This window comes from Bidens hawaiensis, unplaced genomic scaffold, assembly GCF_021521415.1.
Source record: "Bidens hawaiensis isolate Kalapana, Puna unplaced genomic scaffold, B.hawaiensis_p1.1 tig00012385_1, whole genome shotgun sequence".
In the NCBI taxonomy this organism is placed as follows: Eukaryota; Viridiplantae; Streptophyta; class Magnoliopsida; order Asterales; family Asteraceae; genus Bidens; species Bidens hawaiensis.
This window is the reverse complement of record NW_027492011.1, coordinates 183,304-199,297: the sequence shown is the minus strand read 5'-3', so window position 1 is coordinate 199,297 and position 15,994 is coordinate 183,304. Positions and strand designations below refer to the sequence as shown.

Sequence of the window (15,994 nt, the reverse complement as noted above, 5' to 3'; positions counted from 1 at the left end):
AAGATCTCAAAAAGTAAAAGAAAAGATATCAACGGTAAAAAGTTCTGAAAAGTAAAGATATCAAAAGATATGGCAGCTGCAGGGGGCAAGATAAAGCTGACAGGGAACAGTAACAGGCATGGGCGGTTCAGATAAAGGTACTGGTCAAGCATGGCAAAAGCAGATCTCAAAAGATTATGTCAGTCACTTTATCTGTCAACCAATGGGGTTGGTACGCATGCTGCGCCGAAAGTAACTATTCAGACATTAGATGGGTTAGGTCAACGGCTCAAAAGATAAGACAACACAAAAGCAAACGGCTAGATTTAAACAGAAAGGGTTAAGCGCGGGAAGGCTGAGTGCGCGAGCGCGAAGGCTGGCACAACAACCCTTAGCGCACTGCGGGAAGAATCGCATCCTTAGCGTGCTGCGTGAACTAGAATTCTAAGCGCATCGCGGGAAGAACATACATTCTTAGCGCATTGCGGGAAGAACATGCATTCTTAGCGCGCTGCGAGAAGAGTTCTCTTCACGCATCGCAGGAACAGGATGTCTTCACGCAGGCTTCCATGAGTCTGGCGCGTGGAGCTGCAGACATCCTTAGGCGGGAAGAACCAAAGGACAAGCAAAGAGTTAGAAAAGAGGGAAACAAGGCGTAAGGGCGGGACGGCGACAAGAGGGAAAAGAAGGCGGAAAGAGAGGAAGAGGGAGGGGACGGCGGAAAGAAAGAGAGAGAAAAAGGCGGGAAGGAAATATATATTTTTATTATTAAAAATAAAGTATAAGTATAAATAAATATTAAATCATAAAAGAAAGAGATCGGGTCAGAGAAACGGGTACCTGGGTCGGGTCGGATCGGGGCAGATGTCACAGTCTCCCCTACTTTAAGAAATTTCGTCCCGAAATTTATCTCGAAGTAGGTTGCGCAGAGAACAGGTGCGGGTACTTGATCTTCATTTGATCTTCCCTTTCCCATGTAAACTCGGCTCCGCGCTTGGACTCCCAGCGAACTTTCACGATAGGGATACGACTGCGCTTGGTTTGCTTAACCTCGCGATCCATAATCTCAACAGGCTTCTCAATGAAATGCATGGATTCATCAACTTGAACTTCATCAAGTGGAATGTGAAGGTTCTCGTCAGCTAAACACTTCTTGAGATTGAAAACATGGAACGTTGGATGCACATTACTGAGCGCGGGCGGCAGGTCAAGTCTGTAGGCAACTTTTCCCACACGCGCGAGAATCTTGAATGGACCAACATAACGAGGAGCAAGCTTACCCTTCTTCCCAAAGCGGACAACACCTTTCCAAGGCGACACTTTGAGGAGAACAAGATCACCAACTTGAAATTCGAGAGGCTTTCGTCTGCGATCTGCGTAACTCTTCTGTCGGCTTCTAGCAGTCAGCAGATGATCACGGATCTTGGCGATTTTATCGGTTGTCTCTTGAACAAGTTCGGGTCCTGTGATTTGAGTTTCACCCACTTCGCTCCAACAGATCGGGGAGCGGCATTTACGACCGTAAAGTGCTTCAAATGGGGCCATACCGATACTGGAATGATAGCTGTTATTATAAGAGAACTCAATCAAAGGCAGGTGTGAATCCCAATTACCTCCAAAATCAAGTACACAAGATCGGAGCATATCCTCAAGAGTTTGAATAGTTCGCTCAGACTGACCGTCAGTCTGGGGATGATATGCCGTACTCATGTCCAAGCGAGTTCCTAGCGCAGATTGGAGAGATTTCCAAAAGCGAGATATAAAACGGCCATCGCGATCGGATATGATGCTCAAAGGAGTACCATGGCGGCAGACAATTTCCTTGACATAAAGCTGCGCGAGTTGCTCAACACGGTAGTTTTCACGAATGGGCAGGAAGTGAGCAGACTTAGTCAATCGATCCACTATTACCCAAATGCTATCATGTTTGCTTGCTGTCAAAGGTAACTTGGTAATGAAATCCATCGCTACACATTCCCATTTCCACGTAGGAATTTCTGGTTGTTCGAGCAAACCAGATGGGCGTTGGTGTTCAGCTTTCACTTTAGAACAAGTCAGACATTTAGCTACGAACACAGCAATATCCTTTTTCATACCGGGCCACCAATAAGTTATGCGCAAATCCTTGTACATCTTATCAGCGCCAGGATGAATAGAATACCGAGATTTGTGCGCTTCACACAGGATATCAGCGCGAAGATTCTCATCACAAGGGATCCAGATGCGATTGAGATAGCAAAGAATTCCACTCAGATTAGGGACAAAATGCGCTTCCGCGCCACACGCTAACTCGGCGCGAAGGTTGCCATTGCTGATGGATGCGCGCTGCGAGTCGCGAATACGCGATTCAAGGTTGCTTTGAATCGGCGCGAAGTGAAGCTGGGTGCGCGGCAAGATACAGTTAAGTTGGCAGGGTTTTCGGCTGAGCGCATCGGCTACCACATTAGCCTTACCAGGATGATACCGGATCTCACAATCGTAATCGCTGATGAGTTCGTTCCATCGGCGTTGCCTCATGTTAAGTTCCTTTTGATCAAAGATATGCTGAAGGCTTTTATGGTCAGTGTAGAGGATACACTTAGTACCATAAAGGTAGTGTCTCCAGATCTTCAAGGCAAAAACAACTGCACCAAGTTCGAGGTCGTGAGTTGTATAATTCTTTTCATGAACCTTGAGTTGCCTTGATGCGTAAGCGATAACCTTGCCTCGTTGCATAAGAACACAACCGAGACCTTGGTTGGATGCATCGCAATACACGACAAAATCATCATTACCCTCAGGTAGCGCTAACACAGGAGCTTCACACAACAAACGCTTGAGCGTTAGAAAGGCTTCTTCTTGCTTCGAGCCCCAAATATACGGTTTACCTTTGTGCGTCAGAGCTGTTAAAGGCAAAGCGATCTTCGAGAAGTTCGAAATGAAGCGCCGGTAATAACCAGCTAAGCCCAGAAAGGAACGGATCTCGGAAGGAGAGGATGGCGTAATCCAGTTCTTGATTGCTTCAATCTTGGATGGGTCGACATGAATACCCATCTTGTTTACAACATGACCAAGAAACTGTACTTCATCAGACCAAAATTCACACTTGGAAAGCTTAGCATAGAGTTGCTCGGTTCGAAGCTTCTGCAACACCAACCGAAGATGTTGCTCATGCTCGGCCTTGGTCTTAGAATACACCAGAACATCATCGATAAACACGATCACGAATTTATCCAAGAAAGGCCTACACACCCGATTCATTAGATCCATGAAAACGGCGGGTGCGTTGGTTAAACCGAAGGACATGACCAAGAATTCAAAATGGCCATAACGAGTACGAAAAGCAGTCTTCGGAACATCTTCATCGCGGATACGCAACTGGTGATAGCCAGAGCGGAGATCAATCTTCGAGAAACAAGAGGCACCTTGGAGTTGATCAAAGAGGTCGTCAATACGCGGTAAGGGATACCGGTTTTTAATGGTGAGTTTGTTCAACTCGCGGTAATCAATACACATGCGAAACGATCCATCTTTCTTTTTAACGAACAACACCGGAGCACCCCAGGGCGAAGAGCTAGGGCGAATGAATCCTTTAGCAGTCAACTCTTGAAGTTGGCTGGCCAATTCTTGCATCTCAGCGGGTGCAAGACGATAAGGAGATTTAGCTACGGGGGAAGCACCAGGGACAAGATCAATACGGAACTCGACTTCACGAGCGGGAGGGATACCAGGAAGATCATCAGGAAAAACTTCAGGGAAATCACGCACAACAGGGATATCGCGAAGCTTCTTTCCTTCATCGGGTTTAACCACATGGGCTAGAAATGCAATACACTTCTTCCGCATGAGTCTTTGGGCTTCGGCGCAAGACATAAGTTTAAGACCACTGGAGGGTTTTTCGCCGTAGATATGAAGATCACCATTTCCTCGAGGTATGCGAATCAATTTCTTGGCGCAAATAACTTCGGCGCGATTCTTCGAGAGCCAGTCCATACCAATGATAACATCAAAGCTTCCAAGAGGCATAGGGATGAGGTCGATCAGAAAATCGTTTTCGTTAAGGTTAAGCGTACAATCTTTAATCACTGAGTTAATTAAAATAATTTCACCATTAGCCAATTCAACTGAAAAATCTTCTTTTAAATCGTTGCGCGGTCGCGCAAGCTTCTGCTCGAAGGCGCGAGAGATAAAGCTTCGATCGGCGCCAGTATCAAAAAGTACAGAAGCATAAAATCCGTTAAGTAAAAATGTACCATTAACTACGTCATTATTCGCTTGCGCTTGGTGCGCGGTTATGTTAAAAGCTCGTCCACGCGTCACTTGGTTTGAAATCTGGTTCACCGGATTCGCTTGCGTAATCTGAACTTGTAGCCTTGGGCACGCGTTCCGGAAATGACTGGGATCACCGCAGTTAAAGCACGATCTGGGTCGTGGGTTTTGGTAGGTTGGTTGTGGATTCTGCGGGTAGACTGGTGGGGTTGGCGCAATTGGATTGGCGAGAAGGACTCTACAGTTCTCAGCAGTGTGACCAGTACGGCCACATCGGGTACAAAGTCGACACGGGGTTTGGGTTGGGTGGTGAAATCTACAGGTTGGGCAAAAGGGATGGTTTCCTGTGTAAGGTTTCTTAGTTGGCGGGGCAGGGAGTGCTGGATTGGTTAAGGCATAGTTGTGGACTACAGGAGGTGTTGGGTAGGTTGACAGGGGTTGAGGGGCGTAAACTGGGGGTTGATAAATGGGTTGCTGGACAATGGGCGGGTTGGTAAGCGCATAGGCTTGTCTGCGCCTACGTTTCTGGTTATGGTTTGAGGGTTCTGGTTTGGTTTCTGTTGGTTCAGGGACAGTCTTGGTGGGTTTGGTCTTCTCAGTTCCCCGCAGGAACAGGGTTCCTGCTCTGACATGGTTGTCGCTGAGCACAGCGGCCAACTCGATGGCGTCAGAGAGAGTAACTGGGTTTCTGGCCCATACAGAATCTTGAATTTCCATGGGGAGACCCCCAAGGAATTTCTCTATGGCTCGGCGGGTAGGGGTAACAAGGTGAGGGACAAGCAGGCTTAGTTCATGGAAGCGCGTCGCGTACTCGCGCGCTTCACCACTGTACTGCTTAAGGTTCCAAAATTCCTCCTCCAGGCGCTTAACTTCGTTGGGAGGGCAGAATTCTCGCGTAAGAATTTCCTTGAATTCCTCCCATGTTATGCTAGAAGCAGCCTCTGCGCCACGCGCATGAGCTACTCCATTCCACCATGTAAGCGCTCTGGATTCCAGGACACTGGAAGCATACAGGGTTCGTCTGTCTGAGGGGCATTGGGTGTGGAGGAAAGTGTTTTCTATCTTCTCGAGCCATTGGAGCATCACGGTGGCTCCTCCAAGACCTGTGAACTTTGGAGGGTTACCCGCATTGAAGGATTTAATGTTGTAACTGGAGGTATTAGCATTGTTTTGGTTTAAGGCTTGGGCTATTGCGGCGGCCATTTCCTGGGAACGTTGCTGTCTACGCATGCGCGAGGCTTCTCTTCTCTGAAATCGGCGAGATAGCGGAGGCATTCTATAAAAGTTTTAATTTTAGTTAATATCTTGGTTTTATCGCAAAGTATAACTTTATAAAGCTTGGTTTCACGGAGTTAGATGCTATCAAAAGTTAAAGTAAAATAAATGACCCAAAATGCAGACTTAATAAAGGTAACAAATTCGAATCAGAAATCGACAATTCATGCATCACCATGACTTTCCGAATTCCCAATTTAAAATATACGAGTAAACGAGTATTGGAGATTGACGATTCATGTATCACCATGACTTTCCAATCTTCAATATAAAATATACAAGAAAATGAGTATTGGAGGTTGACAATTCATGTATCACCATGACTTTTCAAGTCTCCAACCTCAGAACATAATCGTAAATGGAAATTGAAAATCAACTATTCATGTATCACCATGACTTTTCGGATTTTCAAATCCCACAAACGAATATGTAAGTAAAATCAATAAAAATCGAAATTCAACCAAAATCGAAATATCGCGAAATAGAACATAAAATCATATACTGCGCAAGTGCGAGCATATTCATAAATAACGAGTAATTAACAATAAGCGCGCAAACATGAGATTTCTCTCATGCGCGAGAAGGGACTCTTAGGTATTCTAGGCCGTTACGTCTAACCACCTATCCTAAAGTCAACGAGCTCTGATACCAATCTGTAACACCCCGACCAAAGGCGGATTATACATCGGGGCGCCACATATTGCTTCATTACTCGCGACACTATTGGTGTCAATATTTATTAATACACATTTTATCGCGCACGCGCAGCGGGGAAAATAAAGAACATAAATCAAACATAAATCAATATATTATAAATTATAACATTCAAACAACATTAACTTGTCTTGATACATTTTAATTCTAGGTCCAAAAGTAAAAACGTCCTACGTGTCCACAAGCTCCAAAACAGCTACTGCAAACCTGAACATGTGTTAAAATAAACGTCAAACACTTGCGTGTTGGTGAGAAATCAAGTTTAATACAATACATAGATAACAATAAAATCTGCGCGCAACATGTGTATGTCTGGTTTTCAACAAGGGTGTAATCTGATCGGGACCAACTCTAAGAGACAAGACTGCCGGTGCTCACAATTGAGCTCACAAACAAGACTAACTGTGCATGTGTAAACAAAAGAGAAATCATAAACGAATGTTCTCCCGTGTTCATCTAATGGTACCATGAAAACTGCGGAATAGACCGTCCATACGGTTAATGATCCACACATACAAATAAACAGCCAAGTCTACGTCCTCAACACATGGGATACTGCGCGACTAAAGTTCATAAACAGTTTAAGACTCAAGTTTTGTATGAACACATGAACATCCCAAAGCATTTAAAATAAAAAGGGATTAGATACGAGATAACTCACTTGATAAACGATGCGGTGAAAGATATGCAAGAATCAACTTTTAAACAAGCAAAGTTAACCTATAATTAAGATTATTGTTTTAACGATCTGTTTTAAGTCTTGATTATAAGTTAGCATAATTAAATAAGTAAATTATTATATAATATATATATATTACCGGAAAAGCAGGGCAGAACAGGGAGGAAGACGGAGGCAGAGAGGAAGACGGCAGAGAGCAAGGAGCAAGAGAACAGGAGAGATTAAGTGTTTGTGTGTGATGTGTTATGAAAAATAATACTATTATTTATAGAAAAACCCTAGGAGACATAATCCCTAGAAAAAGGGGAAAAGATCTCAAAAAGTAAAAGAAAAGATATCAACGGTAAAAAGTTCTGAAAAGTAAAGATATCAAAAGATATGGCAGCTGCAGGGGGCAAGATAAAGCTGACAGGGAACAGTAACAGGCATGGGCGGTTCAGATAAAGGTACTGGTCAAGCATGGCAAAAGCAGATCTCAAAAGATTATGTCAGTCACTTTATCTGTCAACCAATGGGGTTGGTACGCATGCTGCGCCGAAAGTAACTATTCAGACATTAGATGGGTTAGGTCAACGGCTCAAAAGATAAGACAACACAAAAGCAAACGGCTAGATTTAAACAGAAAGGGTTAAGCGCGGGAAGGCTGAGTGCGCGAGCGCGAAGGCTGGCACAACAACCCTTAGCGCACTGCGGGAAGAATCGCATCCTTAGCGTGCTGCGTGAACTAGAATTCTAAGCGCATCGCGGGAAGAACATACATTCTTAGCGCATTGCGGGAAGAACATGCATTCTTAGCGCGCTGCGAGAAGAGTTCTCTTCACGCATCGCAGGAACAGGATGTCTTCACGCAGGCTTCCATGAGTCTGGCGCGTGGAGCTGCAGACATCCTTAGGCGGGAAGAACCAAAGGACAAGCAAAGAGTTAGAAAAGAGGGAAACAAGGCGTAAGGGCGGGACGGCGACAAGAGGGAAAAGAAGGCGGAAAGAGAGGAAGAGGGAGGGGACGGCGGAAAGAAAGAGAGAGAAAAAGGCGGGAAGGAAATATATATTTTTATTATTAAAAATAAAGTATAAGTATAAATAAATATTAAATCATAAAAGAAAGAGATCGGGTCAGAGAAACGGGTACCTGGGTCGGGTCGGATCGGGGCAGATGTCACACCCGCGCTCAGTAATGTGCATCCAACGTTCCATGTATCCAATCTCAAGAAGTGTTTAGCTGACGAGAACCTTCACATTCAACTTGATGAAGTTCAAGTTGATGAAACTATGCATTTCGTTGAGAAGCCTGTTGAGATTATGGATCGCGAGGTAAAGCAAACCAAGCGCAGTCGTATCCCTATTGTTAAAGTTCGCTGGGAGTCCAAGCGCGGAGCCGAGTTTACATGGGAAAGGGAAGATCAAATGAAGATCAAGTACCCGCACCTGTTCTCTGCGCAACCTACTTCGAGATAAATTTCGGGACGAAATTTCTTAAAGTAGGGGAGACTGTGACATCTGCCCCGATCCGACCCGACCCAGGTACCCGTTTCTCTGACCCGATCTCTTTCTTTTATGATTTAATATTTATTTATACTTATATTTTACTTTTAATAATAATAATATATTTTCCTTCCCGCCTCTTTCTCTCTCTTTCTTTCCGCCGTCCCTCTCCTTCTCTCTTTCCGCCTTCTTTTCCCTCTTGACGCCGTCCCGCCCTTACGCCTTGTTTCCCTCTTTTTCTTCTAACTCTTTGCTTGTCCTTTGTTCCTTCCCGCCTAAGGTTGTCTGCGCAGCTCCACGCGCCAGACTCCCTTACAAGGAATCCTGCGTGAAGACCACCTGTACAGCGATTCGCGAGACGAACTCTTCTCGCAGCGCGCTAAGGATTTGTAATTCTTCCCGCGACGCGTTAAGGTTGGTTCTGTCTGCCTTCGCGCTTGCGCACTTTTGCCTTCGCGCTCCAGCCTTCTCGCGCTATGTCTTGAGTCTTTTCTTCTGTTGAATCTAGCCGTTGCTTTTGTGTTGTCTTATCTTTTGAGCTGTTTACCTAATCTGCTTTATGTCTGAAAAGCCACTTTTGGCGCAGCATGCGCACCAACCCCATTGGTTGGCAGATAAAGTGACTGACATAATCTTTTGAGATCTGCTTTTGCCATGCTTGACCAGTACCTTTATCTGAACCGCCCATGCCTTTTTTTTACTGTTCCCTGTCAGCTTTATCTTGCCCCCTGCAGCTGCCATATCTTTTGATATCTTTTGCTTTTGGAATCTTTTACTTTTTGAGATCTTTTCCCCTTTTTCTAGGGATTGTGTTCCCTAGGGTTTCTCTATAAATAATAATCTTATTTTTCTTAACACTACACACACAAACACTTATTATCTCTCTTCCTTTGCTCTCTGCCGATTGTCCTCCTGCCGCCTCCTCTCTTGCCTCCGTTTTCTCCTCTCTTCTGCCCTGCTTTTCGGTAATATATTATATATAATAATTTACTTATTAATTATGCTAACTTATAATCAAGACTTAAAACCAATCATTAAAACAATAATCTTATTTATAGGTTAACTTGTGCTTGTTTAAAGTTGGTTCTTGCTTTATCTTACACCGCATCGTTTATCAAGTGAGTAATCTCGTACCTAATCCCTTTTTGCTTTTAATGTTTTGGGATGTTCATCTGTTCATACAAACTTAGAGTCTTAAACTTGTTTATGAACTTTAGTCGCGCAGTATCCCATGTGTTGAGGACGTAGACTTGGCTGTTTATTTGTATGTGTGGATCATTAACCGTCTTGTCGGTCTATTCCGCAGTTCTCATGGTACCATTAGATGAACACGGGAGAACTATCGTTTATGATTTTCTCTTTTGTTTGCACATGCACAGTTTGTCTTGTTTGTGAGCTCAATTGTGAGCACTGGCAGTCTATGAATCTTAGAGTTGGTCCCGATCGGATTACACCCTTGTTGAAAACCAGACATACACATGTTGCGCGCAGATTTATTGTTATCTATGTATTGTATTAAACTTGATTTCTCACCAACACGCAAGTGTTTGACGTTTATTTTAACACATGTTCAGGTTTGCAGTAGCTGTTTTGGAGCTTGTGGGCACATAGGAAGTTTTCTTTATTTTGGACCTAGATTAAAATGTATCAAGACAAGTTATTGCTGTTCGAATATTATGATTTATAATATATTGATTTATGATGATTTATGTTATCTTGTGTTTACCTTGCGCGTGCGCGAATAAATGTATTTATTAAATATTGACACCCAATAGTGTCACGAGTAATGAAACAATATGTGGCGCCCCGATGTATAATCCGCCTTTGGTCGGGGTGTTACACCTGTCCCCGCAGTTGTGGGTACAAGCCAAGAAGGAAGGCCACCCGCACTAACAGTAAGGCTACACGCATAAGGCACTAACTCAATACTTCAGTAATGTCACCTGAAGAAGGAATGAGTAGGGCGGGAATATTCCCGCCCAAAAGAGCTAGTCCGTACGCTTCTGGAAGATCTTTTGTACTATACCTGCCAAGGTATGGACAAAATAGACAAGATCTGACCAAAGCAGCCCATGAACCAATCACAGGGTGACAGCTCACCGACAATAGTACGAGGAGGAGCACGCTCCAGTACAAAATGTCACTATCAGCCGCTGCCTACCCACCAACTCCCATCGTGGCACGTACATAGCCCGTAGTTGGTGGAAAAGGAATATTATACAGCTGGCCGTACCTGCTTGGAAACCTACATTCGGCTATAAATACTCCAACACCTTAGAACGGTATCATCATCTTATCTTATCTTCTCTCTAGCTATTTCTCTCAATATACACTTATATTCAGAGCAATCTAGTCTGATTCTCACGCCGGAGGGTGGTCACAAGGAGGAACCCCCCCTTCTCAGTGACGAGCTCACGGTGTCTGTTTTGCAGGTCAAGAAGAATAACCATCTTTGCCGGACCTAACCCTCGTGGGAAACATCTACTTAACCCTAAGATTATCCGTAATCTGCCGGGGTCATTTAGTGTTTCTTCAGGTATGATCACTTCAGGTATGACGAATCTTACATTTTCGATTCATGTGCACCCCTAATTTTGTGGATACAAAAGACATTTCTAGAGGTGGGTAAACAAACTGGTTAACTGAACCGACCCGAAAATTCAACCGAAATCGAATCGATTTGAAACCGATTATGTAGAAACCGGTTGAAACCGCAGGTTCGGAACCGTTTTGTAACCGTTTCAAACGGGTTAACCGAACCAAAACCGGGCAAAATCAGTCAAAACCTGAACCAAAACTAATCTTAACATGATAAGACACCGATTTTAACCCGAACCGAAACCGATCATAAACCAATTTTAACTTTCTTTTTAACCAAATCGAATCATTTTTAACCCAAACCATTTTTAAATTTTAAACCGATTTATGCCCCTCGGACATTTCTTTCAAATTTTCCAACTTTATTGTCCCCACTCAAATTTCATATCACCAAAAAAAAAGACCCAACCTAGATTCACATTCATAATTGACACAATTTTCAATGTCTGAAAATTTATAATAATAATAATAATAATAATAATACGGAGTAAGGCTGAGGGGTGTGGGGGGCGCGAGAGGGGGCGTGAGTGGGGGCGCCATCCAATAATATTGTGACGTGTGGCAGAGAGAGAAACTTGATAAGATGGGTATTGGTAGTGGTGATAGCGCCCCGGGGCATGGTGTGGAGGGGCGCGAGAGGGGGCGCGAGCGGTTTATTTTTTTATTTTTTTATAAATGTATTAAAAAAACGTATTATTAAAAAAACAAGTAATTATTTAAACAAACACACATTAATTAAAAAAACACATTAATATATAAAAAAAATTAAAGTACTAAAAAATTAAAAAAACACATTAATTAAAAAAAATTAAAAAAACACATTAACATTATTCTTATTCTTCGGCTTCGTCTTCTTCGATCAACCTCTTCCGGATACGTTCCTTTTGTTTTTCCATCAGCATTTGGTCGACCGGATTTAGGTGGCTGAAGTCTCTTGCAAGGAAGTCCAAATCTCTCATTCTTTTTTTTTCCTTTTTGTCAACAGAGACCACCTCCAGGGTTTTGTTGAATGGTTGAAAGCCGGATGATTGTTGCGACCCCGAATAAAACATCGGTTGTTCCGGTGCCGACCATAAATCGTCGTAAGGGTAATCTGAATCTAGGTTTGGGTACCAATTTCCAGACATGTTTTTAAAAAAAGGTTTCGAAGATAGGGTGATTTTGGGTTTTGGGTGTGGTGTGTGATATTCGTTTTGGTTGTAGTATGTGAGAATGGTTGTGTTTGATATGTATTGTGATATATGTATTGTGATATATATAGATGATTTTGTTAAAAAAAAAAAAATATTTTTATTCATTATTAAAGCCTTCCAACGGCTCTTTCCCATTTCCCACAGCCACTCACGCGCGCGAGCCTCCTGGCGCCTGCCTCGTTTTCCGCTCTCGCGCCCCTCTCGCGCCCCTCTCGCGCCCCGGTGGTGTGGCTCTCGCGCCCCGGGGCGCTATCGAAGTCCCTCACGCGCCCTGACTAGCGCTCCGCACCCCTCAGCCTAATAAAAAACAGTCATCTTAAAACACTTTGACCCAATCACTTTCACTTTATTCCCTGAATCACCATCATCACTAAAATCACATATATTTCAACTCTACATCAAACTCAACACTTTCATTTCAATTTCAATCTCCAAATAATAATAATAATAATAATAATAATAACAATAATAATTTATTCTTTCATCAAAATTCAACTCACAATCATTCTTTCCTTCAATCCAAGGCCAACAATTTCTTTCCCTTATTATTTTCACGGTAAACCATTTCTTGGGTTTAGTATTATTAGTATTATTATTATTATATACACTTTATTTCTTTCAATTGGTTCATTGTTTTTTTATTATTGTTGCTTGTGATTTGAACTGGGTTCTTGTTAATTATGGGTTCAAGATTGTGTATGTTTAATCTGTTTTAGATCTGTTAAGTTTTTACTGAATCTTTTGGACTATATTTTGATTGATTTGTTATATGTTTCCAGAATTATGTTAAATTGTTAGAAATGGGTATGAATACCGGTACCGATACTGAAAATGTGAAAATTAGGTAGCTTTTTAGATTTCGGATATCGAACCGAACCGGTACAGACCGAACACAGAAGGTATCGGTATTCATTTTTCATGTTTTCGGTATCGTTACCATTCGGTTTTGGTTTTTGGTGGTTTTAATGGTACTGACACCGAACTGGAAATATCGGTATTTTTTGGTACGGTATTGATTCGGTACCGATATTCTTTGTTTTCATTTTTTCGGTATCGGTACCTTTCGGTTTCAGTTTTCGTTTTTTTTTATAATTGTACTGGTACCAAAAAGAAAAAAATGGTATGGTATTATTAGTATTTTTCGGTTATGTACCGGTATCGGTATTCGTATTTTCATGTTTTCGGTATAGGTACCTTTCAGTTTTGTTTTTTTTTTATTTTACTGGTACCGAACAGAAAAATACTGGTACGGTATTATCGATATTTTTCGGTTTGGTACCAGTATCGGTATTCGTTTTTTCATGTTTTCAGTATCGGTACCTTTAAGTTTCGGTTTTTTTTAATTTTACCGGTACCAAACCGAAAAAATCGGTACGATATTATATTTTTCGGTTCGGTACCGGTATCGGTATTCGTTTTTCATGTTTTCGGTTTCGGTGACTTTTTGGTATATGGTACATGTACAAAACCGAAAAATTGGTACAATATTCGGTATATGGTTTCATTTGTTTTTGATATTGGTATTTTTCAGCACGGTAATGGTTCGGTACCAGCTGAACACAATCGGTACCAGTACTTGTTTTACATGTTTTCGGTTTCAGTATCTCTAATGATACGGATACCGAACCGAAAATATAAATATCGGTAATTTTCGATACGGTACTGGTTCGGTACAGTTTCATCTTTATTTGTTTGTACACTAATGTTCACAAAAAGTTAAATTACATTTTCTAATTTTGAATCACATTATACATCTTCTTGTGAGTTGTCACTATTGACTATTATTATGTATACAATTATATACATGTAACATATTCCCTTATTTGTCCATGATCTTACTCAATTATTATTATTATCATAGTGTTTATTTAACATATTATTATTATTATTAATCATGTCATGAACTTATGATCCTGCAGGTTTATGTGACTTAAAGAATCATGTTTTATAGTTTTGTACCTTTTAGAAACATGAAATCAAAAATAGTTCCTTACTACATGAACGGTAATCCGTCGAGCCTGTTTTGCATATTACCACGAGACAATTCTTCCCGGTTTTACCCTCCTGGGACCGCACCCGTTTACCTTAACGTGTACGACATTTGCTCCATCAACAGCTGCATATCATGGACGGGCCTCGGTGCATTTCACACTGGCTTAGAAGGTCAAATTTTCATTATAAAAATCAATTTTTTTTGTTGGTTTTTATTAAAGTTTTTAAATGTGATTGAAGGCTTTGAAGGCCACTTTTAATAAAAAAATCATTTTTTTTGTTGGTTTTTATTAAAGTTTTTAAATGTGATTGTATGCTTAGAAGAACAGAAGGCCAATTTTTAATAAAAAAAATCATTTTTTTGTTGGTTTTTATTAAAATTTTTAAATGTGATTGTATGCTTAGAAGGCCAATATTTAATAAAAAAATCATTTTTTTGTTGGTTATTATTAAAGTTTTTAAATGTGATTGTATGCTTAGAAGAATAGAAGGCCAATTTTTAATAAAAAAAAATCATTTTTTTGTTGGTTTTTATTAAAATTTTTAAATGTGATTGTATGCTTAGAAGACCAACTTTAAATAAAAAAAAATCATTTTTTTGTTGGTTTTTATTAAAGTTTTTATCTTGTGATTATTTGCAGTTCATGGTGTGGAATATGGTTTTGGATGTCATCAAGAATCTGAAAGTGGCGTGTTTGAAATCGAGCCACGAAAATGCCCCGGGTTCAAGTTTCGGGAGTCGATTTTTATGGGTACAACAAAGTTAACACCAAGTCAAGTTCAAAGATTCATTGAGCTGCAATCTAATAACTATCATGGTGACACATACCATTTATTTGGGAAAAACTGCAATCATTTTTGCGAAGATATGTGTTACAAGTTAACCGGGAACAAAATCCCAAAATGGGTTAATCGGCTAGCGAGAATAGGCAAATAATTTTTTCGGTTATTAACGTTAAACAGTTGCATTAAGCGTTTACTTAAAAGATTAATAATTTAATATTAATTTATTAATCTAATGTTTTTAGGTTCATGTTGTCGTTGCATACTTCCAAGTGCGATCAAGGGTTCATCTGTCAAAAACGAGTCAAACTCTCAAGACTACGAAAAGAGGAGTTTAACGGGTTCGTTTAGTTGTTTCACGTCGTTTTCGACGCATAATAAGTTGAGGAAAGTGTCGATATCGTCTTTGTATAAACATTCGCTTTACAAAGGGTGTTTACCGCCATGGGAAATGCAAGTTGAGTCGCAAAGAGTTAGTGACGATGAGTGAAGTGGTTTTAGCGTTTATGTGACGGTTTTCGGTTTAATGTTTGAAGGTTTTGATTGTTGTGTTCAAAGGGTGTCTCAAACTGTCATGTTTGGGTGTGAATGTATAAACTTTTGTTGGGATCTTTAATGGTAGAAAGTGTACAAAGTGTTTGAATGCTTTGTTGTTATTGTATGAGCTTTTTGACTGAATTGATTTCTCTTTTTGGCTTTTGCAAATTTTTGGATAAATGATTATGAATTTATGATATATGAATGGGTTGATTTGGGGTACTTTATATGCAAATGAATAAATCAAAGAATTTAGCAAAAAAATAAAAAAAAGATTTAGTTTTAAGTAGGAGTGAAAACGAGCCGAGCCGAGTTCGACTAGGCTCGAGCTCGTCTCGTTTTGACTTATGAGGGCTCGAACTCGACTCGTGAGTTGTTTTTTCAAACTAGGGTTGGTCTGCTCATTTATTATTTATTAAATAATTTATTTACATTTTTTAAATTATTCCAAAAGAGTTGAAACTTAAAACTACACAAGGCTCGAGCTCGGGCTCGATAACTAAACAAACTTTATT

General features: G+C 41.0%; 1 protein-coding gene across 1 annotated transcript; it reads left to right on the top strand.

The window, feature by feature from the left end:
* The first annotated feature begins 12,614 nt into the window (after nucleotides 1-12,614).
* On the top strand, nucleotides 12,615-15,647 carry LOC143540876 (deSI-like protein At4g17486). Its single transcript, XM_077033838.1, has 4 exons — nucleotides 12,615-12,723; nucleotides 14,087-14,330; nucleotides 14,801-15,088; nucleotides 15,188-15,647. The coding sequence occupies exons 2-4, from the start codon at nucleotides 14,108-14,110 to the stop codon at nucleotides 15,430-15,432; spliced, it is 756 nt and encodes a 251-aa protein (XP_076889953.1). The 5' UTR covers nucleotides 12,615-12,723; nucleotides 14,087-14,107; the 3' UTR covers nucleotides 15,433-15,647.
* The last annotated feature ends 347 nt before the right edge of the window (nucleotides 15,648-15,994 follow it).